General features: G+C 40.9%; 1 protein-coding gene and 1 pseudogene across 14 annotated transcripts in view; one reads left to right on the plus strand and one right to left on the minus strand.

Moving 5' to 3' along the window:
- Positions 1-17,181, plus strand: part of Sp100 (SP100 nuclear antigen) — an 82,534-nt gene extending 65,353 nt beyond the window's left edge. For 12 of the 14 annotated variants that reach the window (XM_074071984.1, XM_074071982.1, XM_074071977.1 and 9 more), the window contains 7 exons: positions 1,349-1,491; positions 2,837-2,875; positions 13,359-13,474; positions 14,466-14,592; positions 14,824-14,895; positions 15,418-15,561; positions 16,842-17,181. In XM_074071984.1, the coding sequence (XP_073928085.1) occupies positions 1,349-1,491; positions 2,837-2,875; positions 13,359-13,474; positions 14,466-14,592; positions 14,824-14,895; positions 15,418-15,561; positions 16,842-16,970 (770 nt within the window). In that variant the 3' untranslated portion in view covers positions 16,971-17,181. Of the gene's footprint in view, positions 1-1,348; positions 1,492-2,836; positions 2,876-3,529; positions 5,957-11,607; positions 12,506-13,358; positions 13,475-14,465; positions 14,593-14,823; positions 14,896-15,417; positions 15,562-16,841 lie in introns of those variants that run through there. The other 2 variants (XM_074071986.1, XM_074071987.1) reach the window with 2 other exon arrangements.
- Positions 17,182-20,258: 3,077 nt separating this feature from the next.
- LOC109699458 (diphthamide biosynthesis protein 3-like) lies at positions 20,259-20,589 on the minus strand (annotated as a pseudogene).
- Between the last annotated feature and the right edge of the window lie 5,173 nt (positions 20,590-25,762).

The following is a 25,762-nucleotide window of genomic DNA, read 5'->3' on the forward strand; positions in this document are numbered from 1 at the left end:
ACAGGATTTAGAAGAAAGACCTGCATTCAAGCTTCAGCTATGCTAACAGTATATTAGTCTATTTTTTACTACCATAATAAAGTACGTAAGGTGGAATATTTTATAAAAATAAGATTATTTCGCTCACATTTTTGGAGACTCAAAGTCCAAGATAAGGCAGCCTTACGTGTTGACCTTTGGTGAGAGCCTAGTGGTGGATGGCCTCCTGGAAGGAGTTTGGGTGGGGGGAAGAGATCCCATCACAAGACTGGAAGCCAGTGATTGGGGTTCCATGAAAACTATCTTGATTCCTCTTAAGGGCAATAACCTCAGTGACCAAAGTAGCTCACACTAGTCCCACCTTTTAAAGGTACCCCCCCACATACACACAACATCCTTCAATGAGGGACCACAACTTCAATACATGAACCCTTGAGGATATACTCAAACCAGGTCAAACACTGTCTGTGTCATCTGTGGCAAGGTGCCCAGTCTCTCTAACTATGAACTTCCTCCTCTACAGAATGAGAATAATCAAACTTCTCTCATCATATTTTTATGAGAAAAATGAGATAACATAGATTTGCAAATTATAATTGTTAAAGTACAATGTCAATCATCTATCATAATTGATCCTCCCACAATACAGGTCTTTGTTACCAACTCATATAAATGCTCACCCCACGACTCTACTATCTATGTGTCATTTAACTTTTCCCTCTAGATAACATTAAACATAATTACTTTTAAAATCACATAGCCATGAGTCCAAAATATGAGAGATAATTGATTGTCATTAGCTAGAGGAATGATTTTTGTATACAACTAGGCAGATGTGGCTGTGGTGACAGCTTCCAAATGGACACTAGAGTTTACAAGAGCTTGGCCAGGGACCTTGTGCCCTCATCTACCTCTTTGAAACTCAAGATGTTCTATTTATTTGTTTGCTTGCTTCTTTCAGTGGTACTGGAATTTGAACTCAGGGCTTTATGCTTGCTAGGCAGGTGCTCAACTCCTTGAGCCACACCTCCAGCCTTAGACATGCTCTATACTGGGGTGCAAAAAAATAAGTCAATAAGGAGAAGAATCCTGCTCATTATTTAAGGCCATTCATTTTTTCTCTTTTAGTATAGCAAAATGTTTTTAAAAGGAAATACTCCCCTTCTCATTGCATGAAGGTTAAAGAAATCTACAAGTATAGTAATGGGTTCCCTCTGTCCTTGCCTTTCAGGCTGGATGTGGGGCCCCCAATGACTGAGAAGGAAATGCACACTGCCATTAGAGTGATGATCCCAAGCCCCAAATGAGCCCAAGATCCAGAATGGAGGGAGGCCAAGAGCAGGGAGCTCAGTTTGTCTTGGTCTTACAGGCATCTTCATGAAGAGTATATGGAGTGAAGACGGAAGGTGGTTCACTCCCAGGGAATTTGAAGTGGAAGGAAATTTTGGAGCATCCAAGAACTGGAGGATGAGCTTGCGCTGCCATGGATGGCCTCTGAAAGAGCTGATAAAGGTATTGTAGTGACCTCCAACTGAAGGCTTAACTGCCATGATTCACCCACCTGAAGCTTTGGCAGAATTTCTGTATGCAGAAAACTATTATGATTCCCCTTTCTCAGGTCACAGTGCCTATGTTATTACTGACACACCATTCAGGCATTAACCTTGGCTGGCTTATATACAGCTTAATCCTCTTAGGTGCATTTACTCATCCTTTTGAAGGTAGGAGAGTAAATTGTGGTCTTGACTCTGCCATAAATTAGCTGTGAAATTGGGTCACATGAATGTAACTTAAGTTTGAGGGGGACCTTAAACGTTGAGGTTCAGTGTTAAAAGTAACATCATATAATTACATCTGTGCAAATACTACACCCATATGGGTAGTGCCCAAGTTGTGGAATATTTCAACAATATTTCTTTTGGTAAGCCATCTCAAATTTTTTCCTGAAAAATAAGTTGCATTTTTTGGTGGGACTGGGTTTGAACTCAGGGTTTCTTACTTGTGAAGTAAGCAGTCCATTTTGCTCTGGTTATTTTGGCGATGAGGTCTTTCAAACTATTTGCCTGAACTGGCTTCAATCCATGGTTCTCCTGATCTCAGCCTCCCAACTAGCTAGGATTACAGGCATGAGCCACAAGCACCTGGCTCTAATAAACTACATTCTTTAATAACTACTTTACACCTCATATCAATCCCTTGATATGTAAAAATCAGGGACAGGTCTCTGTGAAGATGAACCCATTTCTTTTGAATTGAGATAAAGTGATTTTTCTGTGACATAAACCACATGGCCTTTCCTTGTGACTCTCTCATGATAAAGAGAAGGTTTTGCTCAGCAAGTATTTGCTGAGCTGCATCTAAACCCAGGAGGGGGCACAGGTGTGAGCCCCGGGCCAAGCTCAGGCTGCACATTCCTAACAGGACTGTGGTGTGTCGCTGCTGTCATGAGAGGTGCCCCAGAAAGAGATGCTGTAGCACGGGAAAGAAGGTTCTTTCTGGCTTTGAGACTGAGGACGGTTCCATAGAACAGTTTGCACTGAGCTGTGTATTAAATGAGAACAATGTCACACAGAAGAGTGTAGAATGGGGCATTCTACACAGAGAGAAGGAGAACATGACAATTCCTTCAATGTGTCCAGAAGTTTCCCATAACGGAGCTCATTGGGAAGGTCATGAGGCCAAAAGAGTCCGAATGCTTCCTTTATCACTTAGACAGGAGCATAGAAAATACTCTCCATGAAGACAACTTGCTTTTGAGTTGACAGTGGGTCAGCTAGGTAGAAATATCTGGAAGGCAGTCAAAACTACAAAAATAAAAACAAGGGCTGTAAGATAATTTATCTCTTCTGTCTTTCAGAAAGAATATCTACCAAACCCACCAAGAAAAAAGAAAAAGGTGATTATCTCTCGACCTCTGCCAATGTCTCATCTGTCAAATTGTCCACATTCCACCTCTGTAGCATTATAACTTTTATTTTGTTTGTTTGGTTTTTTTTTTGATGGTACTGGAGGGTTGAACTCATGGCCTTGCACTTGCTAGGCAGGTGCTCTACCACTTGAGCCACACCTCCAGTCCACATTACAGCTTTAAATTGACCAATCATGATAAAATTTTACTTTATAATGTGGTGCTGTTCCAATTGATGCTTCCAAATATTACACAATGTAAGTGGCCAGGACTTCTTTTAGCAGTAAAATGTGAGAGGTGAGAAAAGACAGAACTGCCCTTGTATGTGTGTGCTAGTAAGAGACTTGAATGCTATACTGTCTTAACATTAAATATAAAAGAAGGGGCTAGAATGGGGAAAGCAGCACAACTTTGAAATGCACATTGCGATATGTCTAATGAACATTGCCCTTGCAACCTCAACTTAAACTCATTGCTTTTCATTATTTTTCTGGATCTCATCTCTAAATGAAATAAGAATGGAGCAAAAGTTTCCCTAGAAACATCCCACAGTCACTCCAGATAGCCTAATGTTGCCCTTAGGACGTTTGTCACTCAAGGAAGCAAACAACAACAAAAAAATTATTTTCCTTTCTCTTCTAGCTTTTCTCCACTATACACACAGAAAGAGAATTCTCCAAGGAGATTTATTTTCCTTTATAACCTACTTGGGAGTATGGCAATTAAATGCTGCAAGACTGCTGTGATTTGGATGTGGTTTGAGTGTGTCTCCCAAGGATGCATGTGTTGAAATTTAATACCCACCATGAGGTAGTAGGAGGGCAGAAACTTAGTATAACTATTGTGTTTAGAAATGGGGTCTTTGGAAGTGATTAGGAGTAAATGAGGTTAAGAGTCAAATTGTTGGATTAGAAGTGTCTGCCATTTGACTCCATGAATGAGAAGAGCTGGGGTAGCAAAAAAGAGACTACATATATAGAGAGATTAGATATAGATATAGATATAGATATGTACATATGTATTAGCAGTACTGGTGGTTAAACTCAGGGCCTCATACTTACTAGGCAGGTGCTCTACCACTTGAGCCACATACCCCCAGCCCATTTTGCTTTAGGTTATTTTTGAGATAGGGTTCTGTTTTATGCTCAGGCCAGCCTGGACTGTGATCCTCCTATTTAGGCCTCCCACATAGCTGGGATGACAGGTGTACACCACAACACTCAGCTTTTATTGATTGAGCTGGGGGTTTCCTGAATTTTTTGCCTGAGCCAGCCTTGTATGGCAATCCTCCCAATCTCTGCTTCCCAAGTAGCTAGGATTATAGGCTTGAGTTATCATGCCCAGATAGGAAAGACTATACTCTGATGAGAGGAAGAGCAATGGGAACCATGAAAGAAGGGACAGAACAGCTGAAAACACAAAGAAATAGAAAGGCATCAGAGGAAAGTAGAAAACAGTCCACATCTCCAGCCCTGGCTCCCAGAGTTAGAGGACACTGAAGACACAAATACAAGGTAAGGAAGATGGCTGTAGTGACTAGCAATTCTAGCTATAGAAGAAACTCATACTTCCTACAAGCCTTAAATCCAGTGCAGGGATTTGGTGTGACAATGATTACTCCTGTATAGCAGGCTAGTTTTGGAGAAGACATTTTGTCACTTCCCCTATCTCAGATTGTTATAGAGACTGAGCTACTCTGAGGGCTTGAAAACAAGGAACAATGTGGCTCAAGGAGTCTTTGGTGTCCTGCCACAGTGCCTGGGTGGAAGACGGCCACAAGAGGTGTTCATGGAGAGGGAGAGGGTCTTACATAGAAACCCTGAGAAATTTTTACAGTGGAAGGTTAGGCAATGAAGATGTACAATGTGAGTGGCTCCACCCTCCCTAGTGAAGAGAAAGTCCCATTGCCTGAGGACTTTTGCAGAAATAGAGCACCATGCCTATGGCTGGTGAAGCACTCAATCTCCAGGACTATGTATCCAAGCTATAAGTCTTGATGCCCTGTAGGACTGAGAGTGTTTAGCCTAGGTGTGGCAAATCACATGATTTCCCCAGCTTCCTTCCTCTCACAAGATGGGAAATTGTTGCGCAGGGTCTGAGAACAGCTCTTGGCTATGGGTGTTTGTTGCCAGGTGGGAATGAGAGCTCTGAGCTCAGATCCTGAGCACCACATGATTTCTCCATCATCCTTCCTCCTGTGTGGTGGTAAACTGCAGGGTAAGGCTTGAAAATATGGCGACCAGCCTCTAGGACCTGGTTCTGGCTGTATGGATTTGCTGCCAGGAGGGAATGAGAGTTCCAGGACCCACAGATCACACAGGGTGGTGATCTGCAGGGTTGACCTGAAAGCACTGAGTCCTACAGGCAGAGTGCCTGAGTGCCTCACTTCTCCCCCACCAGTACAGAACCTGGTGTCCTGTTTGCTCCCCCACAACTCTGATGCACTCAAAGGATGCCCCAGGCGTGGATACTTGTTGACCAGACCTGGGGACACAAACTGGGGAGCTTATGGAACAAGTGGTGCTCTGCCCAGCACACAGGTTTCAAGCTCACTGTGGCCAGCAGCAGCATCTGGTACACAAAGAAAGGAAGTTTCTAAAGTGAAAGCAGCTCAGAAATGGACAACTAACCCTAGACCAGCCCCACCCTCAGCTGACATATAGCAAGAACCTGTTAGGAACTACATGAGACCCCAGCTAGTTTACCTCTCTCCAAGTGGAGCTGAGAATCAGGTCTTGTGCATGTGGGTGAATATTTAGCTACTTAGCTATATCCCAAATATGGTAATGACAAATTGTTCCTCAATCTTGCCACTACACAGTCCTCACTAAACATTGAGAATACTTCAACTGAAAGACTCCAGGTGATTAAAACTGCCACCCAATGACTTGGCTTCAGTTGCATGGATCTCAATGCAAAAACATAAGAAATATTCAACCACAACAAAAAAAGACAAAATGACTCCTCCAAAAATCAACAATCCAAAGCTCCACAATCATGGCATTAATTTTAGTGAAGTGGATAAAATCCCTAAAAATCCAAAAGAATGATATAAGAATGATTATAAGATTATAAGACTGACTGTAATGTTATGGGCTATAAGAATGATCAATGAAATTAAAGAGGATATAAATAAATGCTTACATGAACTCCAAGAAAATACAAATAAACAGAATTAAATAAGGAACACATGCAGGATATGAAAAGGGAATTCAATAAAGATAAAGAAATTCTGAAAAAAAGAAATTGAAATTCTTCAAATGAAAAACTCAGTAAGTCAGAAAGAAAAAACAAAAACTGTTGAAAGCCTTCCCAATAGATTAGATCAAGCTGAAGACAAAATACTGGAGCTGGAAGACAAGGTAAAAGAACTAGAACATTCAGATAAAGAAAAAATAAGAAAGTAGGAATAGAACATGCAAATGTCTGGGACACCATTAAAAGACAAAACCTAAAAATTATGGGCACAGAAGGAGAAGAGGTGCATGCTAAATGCATAGAAAACATACTCAATAAAATAATAGCAGGAAATTGGACTGGTAGAATGGCTCAAGTGGTAGCATGCCTGCCTTGCAAGCATGAAGTTCTGAGTTCAAACCCCAGTACTACAAATAATAATAATAATAATAATAATAGCAGGAAATTTCCCAAATATTTAGAAAGAGGTGGTCATCCAAGTACAGGAGGTTTTTTAGGATGCCAGAAAAGAACCTCTTCATGACATATTTTAGTAAAAACACTGAGTAAACAGAACAAGGAAAGAATATTGAAAACTACAAGAGAGAAATTCAAGTCACATATAAATGCAAACCCATCAGAAGAACAGCAGATTTCTCAACAGAAACTCTAATAGCAAGGCAGACACTGAATGATGCATTTCAAACCATGAGATAAAATAACTGCCAATGTAGATTACTGTACCCAGCAAAGCTATCCTTCATAATTGAAGGAAAAATAAAACCTTCTGTGATAAACAAAAACAAAAGGAGTTCATGTTCACTATGCCAGTAATACAGAAAATACTTAAAGGAATCCTATATACAGAAGAGGAATATAAATGCAACCATGAAAATACAAGAAAGAATAAATCTCATTAGTACATAAGCAAATGAGGATTAGGAAGCATTACAAAAATAACAAAATGCCAGGGATTACTATATAATTCTGAATGTTAGTGGTCTCAATTCTCCAATCAAAAGACAGAAACTGGTGATTTGGATTAAAAAACAAGACCCAACCATTCATTGCCTATAAGAAATGAACCTCACTGGCAAGGAAAAATACAGGCTTAAAGAGAAATGATACAAAATGTTATTCTAAGTAAATAAAGCTGAAAAGCAAGCAGGAGTAACTATACTCATATCTGACAAAGCAGACTTCAAACAAAAACTAGTCAGAAGAGACAAAGAAGGTGACTTCATACTGATAAAGGGAACAATCCAAGAGGATATAACAGTTGTAAATATGTAGACACTGTATGTTTATATACCCAGTTTCATAAAACAAATACTTCTGGACATGCATGCACAGATACAGCCCAACACAATAATAGTGGAAGACTTCAATACCCAACCCTCATCAATAAGTGGGTCATACAGACAAAACAACCAAAACAAGGAAACTTCAGAATCAAATGGCACTCTAAATCAAATGAACATAACAGACACAGAATATTTTACCCAATAGCCACAGAATACACATTCTTCTCAGCAGCCCACAGAGAAGAACCCTGTTTTCCAAAATAGGTTTTAGTAAATAAAGCAAATCTTAACAAATACAAGAACATCAAAAATAACTTCCTATATTTTATCATAACACAGTGGGATGAAACTAGAAATCAACAGCAAGAGAAACTACACAAAATATTCAAATACCTGAACACTGAACAAACACTTTTTTTTATTTTTTTTTTTATTATTCATATGTGCATACAATGCTTGGGTCATTTCTCCCCCCTGCCCCCACCCCCCCCTTACTCCCCACCCTGCCCCCCTCTCCCCCCCACCCCCTCGATACCTGGCAGAAACTATTTTGCCCTTATCTCTAATTTTGTTGAAGAGAGAGTATAAGCAATAATAGGAAGGAAAAAGGGTTTTTGCTAGTTGAGATAAGGATAGCTATACAGGGAGTTGACTCACATTAATTTCCTGTACATGTGTGTTAACTTCTATGTTAATTCTTCTTGATCTAACCTTTTCTTAGTTCCTGGTTGCCTTCTCCTGTTGGCCTCAGTTGCTTTTAAGGTATCTGCTTTAGTTTCTCTGCATTGAGGGCAACAAATGCTAACTAATTATTTAGGTGTCTTACCTATCCTCATATCTTCCTTGTGTGCTCTCACTTTTATCTTGTGATCAAAGTTCAATCCCCTTGTTGTGTTTGCCCTTGATCTAATGTCTGCATATGAGAGAGAACATACGATTTTTGGTCTTTGGGGCCAGACTAACCTCACTCAGAATGATGTTCTCCAACTCCATCCATTTACCAGTGAATGATAACATTTCGTTCTTCTTCATGCCTGCATAAAATTCCATTGTGTATAGATACCACATTTTCTTGATCCATTCATCAGTAGTGGGGCATCTGGGCTGTTTCCATAACTTGGCTATTGTGAATAGTGCCGCAATAAACATGGGTGTGCAGGTGCCTCTGGAGTAACCTGTGTCACAGTCTTTTGGGTATATCCCCAAGAGTGATATTGCTGGATCAAATGGTAGCTCAATGTTTAGCTTTTTAAGTAGCCTCCAAATTTTTTCCCAGAGTGGTTGTACTAGTTTACATTCCCACCAACAGTGTAAGAGGGTTCCTTTTTCCCTGCATCCTTGCCAACACCTGTTGTTGGTGGTGTTGCTGATGATGGCTATTCTAACAGGGGTGAGGTGGAATCTTAGTGTGGTTTTAATTTGCATTTCCTTTATTGCTAGAGATGGTGAGCATTTTTTCATGTGTTTTTGGCCATTTGAATTTCTTCTTTTGAGAAAGTTCTGTTTAGTTCACTTGCCCATTTCTTTATTGGTTCATTAGTTTTGGGAGAATTTAGTTTTTTAAGTGCCCTATACATTCTGGTTATCAGTCCTTTGTCTGATGTGTAGCTGGCAAATATTTTCTCCCACTCTGTGGGTGTTCTCTTCAGTTTAGAGACCATTTCTTTTGTTGAGTGAAGCTTTTTAGTTTTATGAGGTCCCATTTATCTATGCTATCTCTTAGTTGCTGTGCTGCTGGGGTTTCATTGAGAAAGTTCTTACCTATACCTACTAATTCCAGAGTATTTCCTACTCTTTCCTGTATCAACTTTAGAGTTTGGGGTCTGATATTAAGAACCTTGATCCATTTTGAATTAATATTGGTATAGGGTGATATACATGGATCTAGTTTCAGTTTTTTGCAGACTGCTAACCAGTTTTCCCAGCAGTTTTTGTTGAAGAGGCTGCTATTTCTCCATTGAATATTTTTAGCACCTTTGTCAAAGACAAGTTGGTTATAGTTGTGTGGCTTCATATCTGGGTCCTCTATTCTGTTCCACTGGTCTTCATGTCTGTTTTTGTGCCAGTACCATGCTGTTTTTATTGTTATTGCTTTGTAATATAGTTTGGAGTCGGGTATCTTGATACCTCCAACATTGTTCTTTTGAGTGAGTATTGCCTTGGCTATTCGTGGCCTCTTGTGTTTCCATATAAATTTAACAGTAGATTTTTCAATGTCTTTAATGAACGTCATTGGAATTTTTATGGGAATTGCATTAAACATGTAGATTACTTTTGGCAGTAAAGACATTTTTACTATGTTGACTCTACCAATCCATGAGCATGGGAGATCTCTCCACTTTCTATAGTCTTCCTCAATCTCTTTCTTCAGAAGTTTATAGTTTCCCTTGTAGAGGTCGTTCACATCCTTTGTTAGGTTTACACCTAGGTATTTGATTTTTTTTGAGGCTATTAGAACAAACACTTTTTAATGATCAGTGGGTCAAAAGAAATAAGGGAAGAAATTTTTAAAATCTTAGAATCTAAAGAAAATGAAAACATAACTTACCAGAATCTTTGGGACACGGCAAAGGCTGCACCAAGAGGAAAGTTAAATCTATGAATGTCTACATTAAAAAAAAAAACAGAGGTCACAAATAAACAGCCTAGTGTTGTATTCCAGACTCTCAGAAGAACAAAAGCAAGCCAAACCCAAAAGCAGTAAATGGAAAGAAATAATAAATATTAGGACATAAATTAATAATAAAAACAATAGTACAGAAAAGCAATGAAACAAAAAGTTGGTTCTTTAAAAAGATAAACAAGATTGGCAAATCCTTAGCCAACCTAGCCAAAAGAAAGAATACCCAAATTAATCAAATTAGAGATTAAAAGGGAATATCACACAAATACCAATGAAATTCAGAGGATAATTGGGAATATTTCAAAAACTGTAAAATTTATAAGTGGATAAATTTCTAGACATATTTGACCTATCAAAATTGAGCCAAGAGGGTATAAACCACTTAAGAAAATTGATGAAACACTATGAAATTGAAACAGCAATAGTCTCCCCACAAAGAAAAATCCCATGACTGGATAAACTGGCTGCTGAATTTTGCTAGAACTTTAAAGAACAATTAACACCAATGCTCCTCAAACTATCCCATAAAATAGAAGGGAAAGAATTCTACCAAACTCATCCTATGAACCCAGCATTACCCTGGGTAATGAACAAGAACAGAGAAGGACACAACCAGAAAAGTAAACTATAGATCAGTTTTCTTGGTAAGCATAAATGCAAAAATTCTCATAAAATACTTGCAAACCAATTCAACATATTAAAAAGATCATGCACCCTGATCAAGTTGGTTTCATTCCAGGAATGTAAGGATGGTTCAACATAAGCAAAATAATAAACATAATGCAACACATAAATAGAATCAAGGATAAAAATCATATGATCATCTCAATAGACACAGAAAAAGTCTTTGACAAAATTCAACATCCCTTCATGTTAAAAGCCCTGAAGAAGCTAGCAATATCTCAATGTAATAGAAGCCATCTGCAATAAACCTATAGCCAACGTCATAATAAATGGGGAAAAATAGAAAGCATTTCCTCTCGTCAGGAATGAGACAAGGCTGTCCACTCTCCCTACCATTGAGCTCCTAGCCAGAACAATAAAGGAAAAGAAAGAAATAAAAAATATACAAATAGGAAAAGAAAAAGTCCAATTCTCCCTATTTTTATATAATATGCTGCTTTTACTTTCTTTGTTTCTTTCTTTTTTGATGTTACTGGAGTTTGAACTTAGGGCTTCACACTTGTTAAGCAGATGCTATACCACTCCAGCTATGCCTCCATCCCTAGACAATATGATGCCATAATTAAAAGTCCCTAAAGATTCCATCAAAAAATGCTCAGATCTGATCATTTCAGTTGCACACTCCAACACAGGGGGTGCCTCACCCCCAAGATTCTAATGGTATTGATCTGAGATGCTGCCTGAAAATCAAGATTTTCCCAAGTTCCTGTAGTGCTTTTTAGCACAATCCCAGTTGTGAGTGGTTGTGGACTGGTGCTGTTCAATTTGTAGCATCTGTCAGATCCACCTGGAGGACGTGGCTGGCTATGGCTGCCTGGGCCCCTGCTTGGGCCCCATTCAGCATGGGAGGGGGAGAGCCCAAGAATGAGTGTTTCTACCAAGTCCAGGTAACGCTGATGCTGCTGGTTTGGAAATTACTGTTTTATATGCAGATCTCACCGATGACCGTGTGCCAGGACCATCTGGAAATGCTTAGAACTCACCGATGTCTCAGACCCAAGCCAGACTAAGTGAATCAAAACCTCTGGTGATGGGACTCCAGCTATCTGATTTTCCTTATGAAATCAGTGCTTTTAACACAGAATGGCTGGCAACAAGAACAAAAAATGATGAGCTAAAGATAACCTGATACATTTATTACTCAATTGGGAAAACCTGACCCAGGAACACAGCATCCAATCTAGTTGTCTGTATTTAAATTGAATCATCGAAGGGTGATTTTCTTTTTTCAGATTTTTTTATTAGGATATATTCATTGTACAGGGGGAATTCATTGTGACAATTCCACCAAGGGCGATTTTCTGAGAATTTGATATGGTAGAATAAACTTCTGAGGAATCACTGCATCCTATAGTGTTAGTCATAAGCTTCTTATGAGTTGAAGAATGGTCTGAGGAGGAGTCCCTGGATGAGTTCTGGACTGTGGGTTCTATGCCTTTGGCAGCCCCTCTGGAGTGGAAGGACCATGGGTACAAATAACTAGACGGGGGCCAGGGAAGACAGGGTTCTTTGGAGCCTGGGGAAGGTCCCCATGACTCAGCCAACTTGGCATGTAAGATCGCTAATGTTCAAGGAGAGTGGTCTTGATTACCACCCAGGGTTGAAGACTAAGATTCTACCATCTTTTTCTGGCCTGTGAATGAACTGGTAACCTTGTCTATGAAACAAAGATAGAGGGACCCAGGAAACTGATGAATACTGGATTTCTGACCCCTCAACATGTGTCAGCATTAGCCAGATTTAATTTCACTTTGTGAAGCTGAAAATGTGACCGTGTTTGCATGTAAATATTATGGAGTGACCCATACATAAAAATAAATAAAACAATTTTGGTGATAATTTATATAGTAATAACACGTGGATCCCTATACCTTTTTATTTCTGCATATGAGAGCTGCTGTGTACCTGTGCTGGAGAAACATCCAGAAGAATGGGCCCCTGGCTTCTCTCATGCAACCATCAGAGCAGAAAGAGAGCAGTTTGGGGCAGGAGGTGGGGAGACTGTGTGGTGGAGAAACATTTTGTCCATTGGATAGTGGCTCTAGAGGAAATATCCTGTCTACATCATGGGATGGAAGAAGCTGCTCGCATCCCCTTGTGACGGTTTAAGTACCAAGTAATGCACAGACTTGGAGACTGTCCCGCCATTGATGGGGTTGGGACACTGGTGGGTAGGGAGATGACAAGGACTGTTGCACCTCTTCTAGAAACACTCTCTATGCTTCACTCTGTAGCACTCCATGCTCTTGGATTTTCCCCTAACAATCTGCCTTTCTTTTCATCCTCCACTTAAAATATGGAGATTCTTTGGAGCTCTGTCCTACATCTTTTGCTTACTTCAGTTTCCTTGATGACCCCAGCTCCTTCCTGACCACACCTGCCATGTACATCCCTGGACATTTAGACCTGAATCCTGGCCATCTTTTTTGTTGTGGTTGCTAGTCATTCTGTGTCAGAATCACAGTTTTCATAAAGAAAAGTGTTCTGGTCTGACACATAGTGACTATCTCCTAAACTTTGTTGTGGACCAAAATATCTAATTCTAAAATTTTTATTCAGTATTGCTCCTTAATAGTTGAGGGGAGAGACTAAGGGCATTCCCTTAGTTGTACATGCAAAGGGCACATTTTCTAGAACTTGCTCTCACTGGTCTCAATAATATCTACGTCATTTCCCCTTTTAGCTAAATAACTCAGATAAATGTGAAGTGTGCCATCAGAGTGGGCAGATGCGTCGCTGTGACACTTGCTCAAGATCCTATCATAAGAATTGCCACATCCCACCTGTGGAAGCTAAGAGGTTAGTAAGGTGCAGCCCCCAGCCCTTCCTTCTTGTGGTTCTATTCTGTCTACCATGCACACATGATCTTCAGAGTTTCTGTCTCTGGTTGGATGTGTCTTGATGCAGAAGAATCCTTAGTATCAAGTAGCATGCAGAGCTATTTAGCAGTGCTGTCAGAGATGAATGAAAGAAAACTCTTCAAGAGCCTATTAGGTGCAATAGCAAGAGGTGTCACACCCATTTCCCCTCGTTGGTCCCCAGCCATGTACACTCTGCTTGGGTGAGGACATCACACACTGGCTGCAGGTTTTAGGCATTACCCCACACACACACTATGAGATCACAACACTGATAAAGCTGATGCTATAATGAGCCTTCAGAAGTCCACCAAGCCAGATGATTCTGGATTACATGCATATAGTAAGACCTGAGGATTCTGTGAGTACAAACCCACTAAAGCAACCCCTTTATAATAACTGTCTTTTGCTGGGTGTGGTAGTACATACCTGTAATCCTAGCAATAGGGAGGCTTAGGCAGGAGGATTGGAAGTTGAAGGCCAGTATGGGCTACATAGGAGTTCATGGCAAGACCCATCTCTAAATAAATGAATGCCATTTGACAGAGTTGATAGTATGCAGGATGCCAGAGAGGTCAATAACGGGTCTGTGAGTGATGAATTGGGCAGAATTGCTGGGGTAGGACAGTGATCTCTACCAAGAATGTGTCTGTATCTGTGAGGACAGAACATTGCCTCTCCATGATGGGAGGAGTCCTGGGGTCCACCTGCTCTGAGGGCACCATCTCAGAGGATCAAAGCAAACCCCTACTTTGACCAGTTAGCTAATCTACAGAGGCAGAAAACAGATCAGCTCTTTTGTCTAGTCCATGTATAGCTCCTATCTCTGCACCATGAGAATTTTGTAATGGGCCTCTTGAGTAAGCACAGGGTGCCCAGGGAGAAGCTGACTTGCTGGTTCACAGACCCTATACTCACCTTATGCCTAACAGAGTCAGGAACCCATGGCATTGCATCTTCTGCAAGACAAAGGCTATTCGGGAAAGGTGCCAAGATGGCCAACCATGTCATCAGGAGTCTGAGGTCCTAAAGAGGAAGATGCTGCCCAAGGAACAGCTGGTAAGTGTACTGATGCCCCTACTCTTGGTTGACACAGAGGGACACAGTCTCGTGGTGGATAGAGTAACAGTGCCCAAAGCAAACCCGTTGAACTCGGCCTAACACAAAAACGTGTACTCCGGAGAAAATCCCATTTCACGTTTGCATCAAAGACTCCACAGGTCGGGACTCATGAGCTGTATCTTGACATGCTTAATCTTTTTTACTTAAAATCCCCTCCATCTCTTGCAGAAATGTGAGCTACTTCTATTGATGATCTATTGTTGCCCAGAAAGTGCCTATTTTGCCTCAAAACCATACTATGTAAGTTACAGCAACAAAGCTGGAAACTTGTGATCCAAATCCCACAGGTACAGGTTGCCATTTTCTTTGTCCTATTGATGGGTGACTTTGTTCAAGCTACCATAACAAATTCCTATATGCATTATAGGGAGCATTATACCCAACAGAAATTTGTTTCTCACTGTTCTGGAAGCTGGGGGTCTCAGGCCAGGGAGCCAGCATGGTTGGGTACTGCTGAGGGCCTCTGCCGGACTGCAGATGGCCACCTTCTTACTGTGTTGTCACGTGATAGAAAGAGAGGGAGAGAGCTCCCCAGAGTCTCAATAAGTGCACTAATCACATTCAGGAGGGCTCCGCCTTCGTGGCCTAATTACCTCCCTAAGGTCTCACATCCTAAAACTGTCACATTGGGGTCAGAATTTCAACATATGAATTGGAAGGAAAGGGACACAAAAGGGACCATCAGACCATAATGGTGGGAGGGCCTGCAAGGCCAACCGGGAACCATACTAATAGCGCTCCCTTTGGTGTTTTCCCCAACAGAGTAGAAAGTCCTTGCAGGGCCTCCAGGAGCACATGTGGCTAAACAAGATCAAGAACAGGCTGAATAAGAAGGCGTACTCCCGGGTGGGGGCATTCGTGCGGAACGTGCGACTCATCTTTGAGAATCACGAGAAATTTTACAAAGTAAGTGGTTCTCCCCACTTCCCTTTTTCTTTGAGTTATGTTACTTCACCTTTTATCTTCTTATGTCGTGTGAATGCTATGCTTGCCCTCACTGTGCACCAAGCCTTTGCAAGTAAAAGAATTCTAAAAGCCCTGTGGTGCAGGTGGAGAAAGTGACCACAAACCAGAAGGTGTCATTGCAAACTTGACCCTAGAATCTCAGAGTTCACTCACTTCAGGAAAGTTAATTCTCCCCCATGGAGAACAGCAGGCTGCAGACCTCACTGCTATAGGAGGGCATTGTAAAGGCAACTAGTGTTTTTCTTCTCTGAAAGAAGACACCAGGACTAGTGGAGTGGCTCAAGTGGTAGAGCTGTCTAGCAAGTGTGAGGCCCTGAGTTCAAAACCCAGTGCTGCTAAAAAAAAAAAGATACAAGTCAAATTTCTTAAATTTCAAAATCTTGGATTTCTTACATCCTGTTTTCCTAGTGGCGTATCAAAAATCTACCAAGACTTCCCAGGGGATGAAGTAATAGAAAAGAAAGACACTGATAATTTGCCTTAGACATTTCTGTATTATCATATTGCTACAAATAATACATGCTGTGTTGAAAAACCAAGTAATGAGAATTTTTTTTAAAAAATCAAACTAAACAAGGTATAGCCTTGTGATTCCAGCACTAGAGAGGCTGAAGCAGGAGGATGGTGAGTTCAAGGTCAGCCTAGGCTACACAGTGAGATCCTGTCTTCAAAAAAAAAAAACTGATTTGATAAATTTATGAACAGGAATTAGACTGTAATATATAGGTGGAACATCCCTAAACTGAAAATCTAAAAATCTGAAATTCTCCAAACCTTGAAAGTTTTTAAATACCAGCATGATAGCACAAGTGGGAAATTATACACCATGAAACTTGGTTTCATGAGTAAAGATATTAAATATATTGTATAAAATTACCTTCAAGCTCACTGAATAAGGTTTACATGAAATATAAATGGATTTCTTGTTTAGGCTTTGATCCTACCCCCAGTATATCTCATTGTGTATCTGCAAATATTCAGAAATCTGAAATCCAAAACAATTGTGATTCCAACTATTTTGGATATGGGATATTCAACCTGGAGTACTAGTTCTGTTTTTCTGTCTTATGAGTAAGGAGAGATAACCAATTATCAGGGAACATCATAAACTCCTCTCCACTGAATTAATTCACACTTAAGGTTTGAATTTGTCTAAGTGAGGCTCTGCATTACCAGATAATCTATGATAGTTACTGTAGCTTTTGTCCTTTCCTTTTCAGGGCAAAAAGTTCATCAGACTGGGCCACACAGTTCAGGCCGAATTCGAGAAGAATTTCAAAAACATTTTTGCAATCCAGGAAACAAGCAAGAAAAGCATTCAGTTTCGACACGTTGTTTTCCTGTCATAACCTGTAACCCGTTCTATTTCCCCCTGGGGACCCTCCACGCAGCTAATGACACAAGCACCGTGGTCTGCTACTCACCTCACCGTTCTCATGCCAACAAAATGCCACATTTCTTTTTTAAACAATTTTCATTGCCCTTCCTGATCAAACTTAAAGTTGTCTTATCAAGTTCTCTTATTGAATAATTTGTAATAAATATTACAATGAAAATAACCAGTCTTTCCATAACAGATCATATTATGCCCCTTCATTTAGTCAAAGCTTGTGTTAGATTCTTCAGGGTTTTCTCCTCCCCTCACTACACAGGATTGACTTTTTATTTTTGATGTTATGTGAAAGTGATGTTTTCCACCATTATTTTATTACTGACAAAGCCATTGCTATGTACATAAATTTGTCACTGGTAACCTGTGACAAATGCTACTAGCACCTCTTCTTGTCTTTTTTGCTGTGGCTCCAGGAAGCCCGCCATGGCTACACAGCATCTCCAACTTTCAACTCATGGATTTGTACTCAGTCCAGCTTAAGTGTTAAAACCTCCAACAATTCTTGGTTCTGTTGAGAAATGGCTCTGCCAGGGTATCCTGCTATGCTTGTATACCTAGGGGAGGAAAACGTAATTTTCCCCTGCCCTCTTGGTACTTGTCTGGGGCCCCTGAAACAACACAAGATTAACAAGAGAAAAGCAAATCAGCTTTCTAGTGTGGATATAGTCATGTGTAATTGGATCACAGAGGGGCATTGACAGTCAGGTGCTCCACATAGCCTCTTTTTTTTTATTTTACTTAGTATCCAATATAATTTATTCTAGTAATAAATTAACATAGTTACAAAAATGTTGGGTGCTATCCTAGAAAAATACTTATGAATGTGTACATTAAAGTATATGCAGAACCCTTTAAAACAGTTGACTTAATAATTTTCAAACTTAGAAGTGTGGTGACATCATTATTGAAGAAAAATGGATTCCATTCTCTGTAATTCATGATTTAGGGTTTATAAAGGTTTCAATCATTTTGGTTCCTGCAACTCTCACATCTGAAATGAGAACTGACAGCTGAGATCACCTAACCCAGTCTCTGAAGTGTACAGATGAGGAATCCACTGGCCTTGCAAAGACAACAAAGCTAGTCAGAGACAGCACCTGGGTTACCAGTCAGGTCTCAAGAACTGCTCTGGACAGGTCTGTCAGGCTACACAGGGCACACATCACACAGAACTCCAGCCACATCTGAAAGACCATGGTTTTACTTCCTGCTTAACATAGGACTGGTTCCTGGTATGTTCCTTTGTAGTTCACAAACTTAGTGACTCAGTTGTTCTAAAAACAAAATCATCCCTGTTACCACAGTGTATCAGCAGTTAGGACTGCCCATCCATTTGTTTCTGTTTTCCTGGGATGTTTGAAGTTGGGCAGCTTTTCTTCCTGTTCGTCTGTGCTCACAGTAGACTTACATCAAGGGTGTCTGCTCTTGTTTGAAATTCGGCAGCAGCAGAGAAAGTTTAATATTAGTAGTATCTATCAAGCTAGCAGCGCAAGCATGAGACAGTTCATTCCAACAGAGCTAGTACGTACCCTGCTCTGTTCATCTGAGCACTTATTCTGCTTTGCAGAGTAGTGTGGATTATTTCTGGGTCATCAGTGTTCCAAACAGCAATGAGATTTCTTGTCACATCAAGTATATGCTATATACTGCACCAAGCACTTCTGGCATATAATTTTAAATTTATAAGCCATTAGGTTCAAAAAAGTCCACTTATAGCCAGGTGTGGTGTGCATGCAAGCACTCAGGATCTGGATGGATATAAGAGGACTGACAGCTTGAAGCCAGCCTGGGTTACATAGTGAGAACAGCTCAAAAAAAAAAAAAAAAAAAAACCAGCCAAATACACGTTTGACTTTAAGCCTTCAAGTGAGTGTAGCACACTTATCAATCGGGAATAGAACAATTATATTTTAGCAAGTTATTTTCTAATTGCAGGAACAACATACTAGGTATCAGTGCCTTTTCAAAACTGTATATATGCACAGCAAAGTTTTGTTTATAAAGGAATTTTCAAATGTCCATGGAAGTGATTTCTTGCTTCTCTCAGCACTGCATCAAGGGAATACTACCAGCCCAGTTTATGTATTTTTCTTTCTCCAGGGCAACATTTCTTAGCAGAAGTGCATGTCTGGTTTGGTTGCACACTATGGAGACTTATTATCTGTGCCCTCATGGGCATATTTGTTCAGAGTGGACCTCCACAGTCAACCCGATTCTCCATTGTAGATGCTTTACCTCTTAGGGATAGTGACACAAGGCTGTGATATGGTGCAAGCACTGCCACCAGCCATGAGGACTTGACATTAACCCCTATATGAAAGGCAATTTCCTCAGTCTCATCAAAAAACAAGTAGCTAGCTGTCAACCCAGCACTCAGGACACAGAGGCAGGAAGATAGTCAAGTCTGAGGCCAGCCTGGGCTACGTAGTGAGACACTGTCTCAAACTCCCCTTTTATCGCTCAAAAATTTTTGTTCTGACATCAAGTATTTCATTTACTAAGCTGGCACTTTTTACTCCTCTCATTGTTACCAATTTCATTTCCTTTGACTGTTTTTCTTTTTACCTTGTTCTGACTTTCAGGAAATATGCAGAGTAGAAGGGACTCCCATTTCTTTGGCCAATTCAGTTTAGACTGTTCTTCCTTACTCACTAACTCCTAACTAGGGAGAATTGTGGCCTGACTTTTCTCTCTAACAGGACAACGACACTCTGTGCATGAAGGGTAACAAAAGTGGCATGTACACAGAGCAAGAACATTCCAGCGATGGCAAGATGGTGGAGGGCTTGGTGAGGGACCTGGAAGAGCAGTACTGACAAAACAACAGATCTTTCTTATGAGTTAGAACAAAGCTGATGTCAAATTTCAAAGAAAGGGACAATTTTAATCATTTTAACGACTAAGTCAAAAATATAATTTTTTTAATTAAGGAACCCTAATACCGAGGTAGATGTTGCTGTTGATACTGAATTAGGTTTGAGACATAAATATGATGAAACTGAGAAAGCACTGGTTTAAAATTATCTTCCTTTCAATTCAGATGGATAATTAAGAATCTTTTCAACTCGAAGTTGTAAGCATGAAATCCTGGTGTGACAAACTCGGCAGCTGAGGAAAAGAGCCATGCTCTCATGGAACAGTAAACCATAGAGCAGCTGTCCCCACGAAGAAGCTGGTAACTTGGCACAGGTTATTTCCACTTTGGCTCGTCCCCAACTCTTTAGGATCTGGACTCGAAGCTTCCTCAGCATCTAACCAATTCTTTGTTGGTTGAGGAGCTAGGACGGTTTCTCCACACATAAACTGATCTTTGTCATAGATCACTTTTAGAATGAGAGAGCAACCAGGACATGTTGCCACGTCTTCCCCATTCTCCAAACCTTCCTTGGTGATGGAGAAGTTGTCGCCGCACGGACAGGGGTAGAAATACGCCTCTGAGTCCTCGTCATCCTGGAAGTCCTCGATCTCCACCTCGTCGTGAAACACCGCCATGGTCACTGGAGCCGGCGAAGGACTTTCGCCCCTGCCATCTAACACCACCCAGGTTGCTCCAACTTCGTGCACGCCGGCCCAGCCCGGGCCCCTAACCACCAACAAGGTCTGGAACCGCCACACAGCCTCCTGATGCAGCTAAGAGACAGGTGGATGAGGCTGCTGCTGTCACAACGCAGCACACGTGCTCACACTGAACTTTTTAGAACTTCTGTGGAGTACACCCCAGTGACGATGGAAAGCAGACCCTTGCATCAGCGGGATTTGGTTCCGCAGGGACCACCATGGAGGAAAGCCAGGCAAGCCCAGGATGCATGGAGTTCTGTACTGCACTGCCGATGCCGGATTCATTTTCCCATAACGCCACCCAACTTCCACTAAAGACTTGTCGCCTTTCAACAAACACAGATTTTCACTTTGTCACTTAAATTAAGCACAAGAAGTGCCCTTTTTGTTTGGGAAGGATGGCCATAACTTTTACCTTGCTTTAGGGAACCATTTGCTTTTTGGGAGGCAGATTCACAAAATGAAGGGCAGAGAAACACTCAGCAGATCACACAATGATTTAAACACAACTGACAATAACGTGGGACTAAGAATTCTTGCTTGTCAACCAAGCCTCAGGATGGGGAATTTAATATTTTTATTCTTGAATTTTTTTATTTTTATTAAAAATTGATCTTTTTTGACTGTGCTTGGTCAAAACTATATATAATAAGTCTGTGAATAATGCAGTTTTACTGTACAGTATCACACGCATACTTGACTGCATATAGATAGCCAGGGATGTGCCTAATTCTCCCAGGGGTAGCTTACAATCCCGGCTTAAGCTCTATCTCCAGACGAAAACAAGACAGAGGATGTGGGAAGTCACCACCTATGGAGATGACTAAGAAAAATGTGATAAACAAGAGTTAGATTTGTTGTTACAGGCCAGGCATGGTGGTGCATTACCTGTAATTCCAGCACTTAGGAGGCTGAGGCAGGAAGATCATGAGTTTGAGGGCAGCCTGGGTTACACAGTGAGACCCTGTCTCAAAACAAAATTATTACGGATTTAAAATGTCTTCTCCATTGATGAGTCTCTTGTGATTTCAGGTCATCCATCTTTTCTGGGTACAGAAAGGGAGACACCCTTAGGAGTGGAGATCACCTTTATAGATGTAAATTTCCCTTATGCAGGGGTAGCTGTTATTTTTTTTTTTAGCTTCTCCTTTATCACTGTTTCTTAAAATAAATCTTATGTCAAGAGGCATCTTTGGGGTGGCACATTTCATAGACCACATAAGCACTGCATCTGATCTGATCTAAGCCTTGCCAGTCACCTTTGTGGTCCTTCTAGAACACGAGAGCAGGGGAGACATCAAGGGTTCTGCTTCAAGGCCATCCCTACTCCAGCTCATCTTCTGCAGGATGCGTGGCACCTTCTCATCAGTGTGGTAAGATGTGTGGCTTTCTACCTCGCCCCCTTTTGGGTACAGCTGCAGGCTGCAAAACCACCGAGCTATCCCATGAAGGCGTGCCAACACCCAAATTGCACCAAATCCAGCTGCTTTGGTTTTGCTGCTACCCGGGGGAACAGTGTCCCTGAAGGACAAAAACAAGGGGAGTAGGCACCTTTGTTCTTCTTGCTTTTGTTGTTCATATAAGAAACACACTGCCTGAATCTTAAGTGACTCCATTGTTTCTTTACAGGACAATTCTGTCAGCCTTGTTAACAGTTTCAGAGGTCTTATGTATTCTGGGTATGGGAGACAAAGTACCACACATTGGTAGGTGGTTCCGAGTATACACTGCAGCCCTTAGGGAAATACTCCAACCTCAGAAATTGTCTCCAGTTGGTTCCGAAATCAAGTCTGGTGTTAACATACCACTTCACCATTCAAATAATGAAATTTCATCATCCGAATACATGATTTTAAGAGTCAAGTGAGTTTATGCAGGTAAATTTTAAAACCATGCTTGAAGTACATGAATGTATTATGGCTTCTTAAAATGTGAATTCATGAGAAAGGGATTCGAGGTCAGCAAGGTGGAAAGTTGCCCTTTGTTCCTCTGGAGGAAGAAGCCTCAGCATCAGTAAGTGTGACGTTTTGCACAGGTCTGTTCTTCATTTCACCCATCTGGATGTTGTGTTATGAGGATGGTCTCGGGGCAGGGAAAGGCTTATTGGCTCTGAAAACCGCAGATGCAAGCAATGAAGAATACAGCCCGTGGTTTATCTGTGCAAGAGCCTGGAACAAGCACAAACAATTTCCAGGATTTTATCCTCCGCTTTTGACTCTGTGTTAACCTCGGAGAAATCTTGATTTTCATCTGAAAATTTTGTCGGTTTTGTGAGTCATTGTGTTTTTAATCTGCAATGTTGAACTACTATAGGAATATGAAATGATCCTTTGCTCTAGATTTTCAGAAGAAAATACAATACATAAAATATGGATCATTTGTTTTTATGCAAAATATGTTGTCTTAAGCAGTAAAAAAGACAGAAAAATGTAAGTTGCTTCTTCAAAGGCTTAGCAGAAGTCTGGCATGGTGACACATGTCTATAATCCCAGCTACTCAGGAGGCAGAAGCAAGTGGATGGTGAGTTGGAGGCCAGTCCAGGCAAAGGAAGTGAGACCTTGTCTCAAAAACAAAATAAAAACAAAAGGGTTGGAGCATGGCTCAAGCAGTAAAGCAACTGACTAGCGTGTGTGAAGCCCTGGGACCAAGCCCCATTATTGAAAAAATAAAAAAGCAGAGAACATTCTCTGAACTCCTTTTCTTCCTGAGCACATGGCTAGACTACATTTTCCAAAGACCACCCATGCTTCCCTCATTAGTGACTGCCATGTTAATTCCAGCCAAAAGGATACGTACAGAAGGGAGATAGGCTATTTTGAAGCAGGGTATAGTGTCTCTTGAGCAACGTTCCCAGTGGGCAGGGTATGTGCAGACCCAGGCAGGTTAAGGAAGCCATGAGTCAAAATCAGCAGTACCTCCCATCATCGACCTGGGCCCCAATGGATCAAGGAGAGCTTCCTGCCATCCTGACACTCCCTGGGTACAAGACATCAGCTCCCAGCTGTGAGTCATTGCACAGTTATTTATTAGAGCAGAAGCCCTACTCTGATCATTACAAGTGTACAATATGAGTATCCAAAACCAAAATAAAATTCTTTTAAAATATTTTATAAATATATATGAGTTGTACAGAGGGGTTCACTGTCACATTTCCCTATGTGCTTACGGAGTACCTTAACTAGACTTATCCCCTCCCTCATTTCCCCCTCCCCTCCTCTTAAAACAATTCATACAGGTATATAAAGTACATAAACAATATTCACCCTCCTTCACCCTACCCTCCCCATTCACCCTCCCCATCCCACTAGCACTTGCCCCCTATCAGAACCCTTTCTACATTCCTGTCCTTCATTCTCAAAGGGCTTTCACCATGGCATTTTGCAATGAAAAACTGTAATCAGATTAACCCTCTCTATTACCTTTCCCTATCCTCCCTACCCCAATTATTCAACAACTTTCAGTGCACTCTGTTAGGCCATCTTACAAGATTGGATTCAGGAGCCTTTTGATCCCCCCACCCTTATTTCTTCAATGATCCACTGGTCGTAAAATTATTTTTCATTGGGAAACATAAGACAATTTGAATCAGTCTTCTCTAGAATAAAAAATGTTTAGTGTAACAATATAAGTTCTTATTTGCTGTGAGGTGTTTTCTAAATGCATTTTCTAAAAGAAGCTTGTTTCCTACTTAGTTGGTTTCCTGCTTCATTGGCTCTAGAAAATAAAGGGAGGAGGGTTAAAAACAGGAACTTAGAAATAAAAAAGATTATGAAATTATATGAGTACTCACATAGCAGACAGAATTGAGAAAATAATGATGTTTCAATAATAAATTTTGTCTCTGCCTTTCTTATTTAAAAAAAGTCAAAATAGACAACTGTGAAATTGAATTGTGACCAAAGCATGAGCCCTGACCCTACCATGAATTCTCCATGTTGACTTGTCAAGATCCTTATTTACAAGCTTCAGTTTTCACATCTGTAACACCATCTCTCCTGCATACCTCTTCAGGTTTCTGGATTGTAGTTGCAAAAGTGTTTTGGAAAATCTGTCATAAGTCAATATCATTCTGGAGGACATCTGTCAATAGCTATCGGTTGGGCTTTTGAGTGGTTGATCGGAAGATGACCTTTCTAGCAACAATAGTGAGGCAGCAGGACCATCTGCATTCAGGTTTCTGAATATTTACATGATGTTTACCTCATCTTTTCTCAGGATTACTGTATGAATACTGTGAAGTCTATAACGCTCATATATTGAATGTAAACTTATTATTTCTTGTCTCTCTGCATTTTGAAAGCAAAGTTAAAGAAAATGTAGAAAGTTGAATCCTCAGCCAAAATAAATCCATTGCCAGAGCAGCATGTGGACACAAACAGGTGATCTTTAGCCAACGGCTTGCAATCCCAGCTTCCTTGCCTGGTCTAATTATTGACTCTGGATTCAGGGGGTCCTGGAGATCTTCTCTAACAGAATGTGGGGAGTCATCTCTCGTAATCTGCACAGGAATGAAAGCCCTCAGTAGTCTCAGGGTAGTCCCATGTGTGATACTGCAGTAACCCAGAGGAAATCTCCTGATAAAACTAAAACATACACGGGAGGGCACAAGACCATCTTGGTCAGCCCTTGAATTCACCTGGCCTCAATGTTGTTCCAGTCGCTCATACCAGAAACTAAGACGGCCTCACCCACATGGACTATCTCTGCCTAATTTGCTCCCTCTTTTCTATACCTTGCTCCTTTTGCTCTTTTATGTCCCACTTGCCTTTACATGTTTATTACACAGCTTCCTCTGATTCATCGATGAAGACCTTGGAAATCACGTGTTGAAGATGGCAGAACCTCAGTCAGCCAAAGTCCCAGCAGCTGCATGGAGCAAAGACCCCCCCAACAACCTTACCCTGATTATTTAAGCAAGAAAAACACCACTTATTGTGTTTGAGACAATAAACCTCTAGGAATCTATTTTGTTCAATAATTATTCCACTTAATATGCTCAAAACAACTCAGTTGGAAGGGGATGTTGTACAAAAACCTGAGACATAGGGCACTGGTTTCACGGTTAGGTAACAGCCAGCGAGGAAACACACGAGCGGCAGGAGAGATGGAGCCCAGTCAGTCATGTTTTGAAAGCAGATCAAGCGCCTTTCAAGACAGTGACTTCAAGGAAAGAGATTAAATAGCAAGGTG

This window comes from Castor canadensis, chromosome 4 (assembly GCF_047511655.1).
Source record: "Castor canadensis chromosome 4, mCasCan1.hap1v2, whole genome shotgun sequence".
NCBI lineage: Eukaryota > Metazoa > Chordata > Mammalia > Rodentia > Castoridae > Castor > Castor canadensis.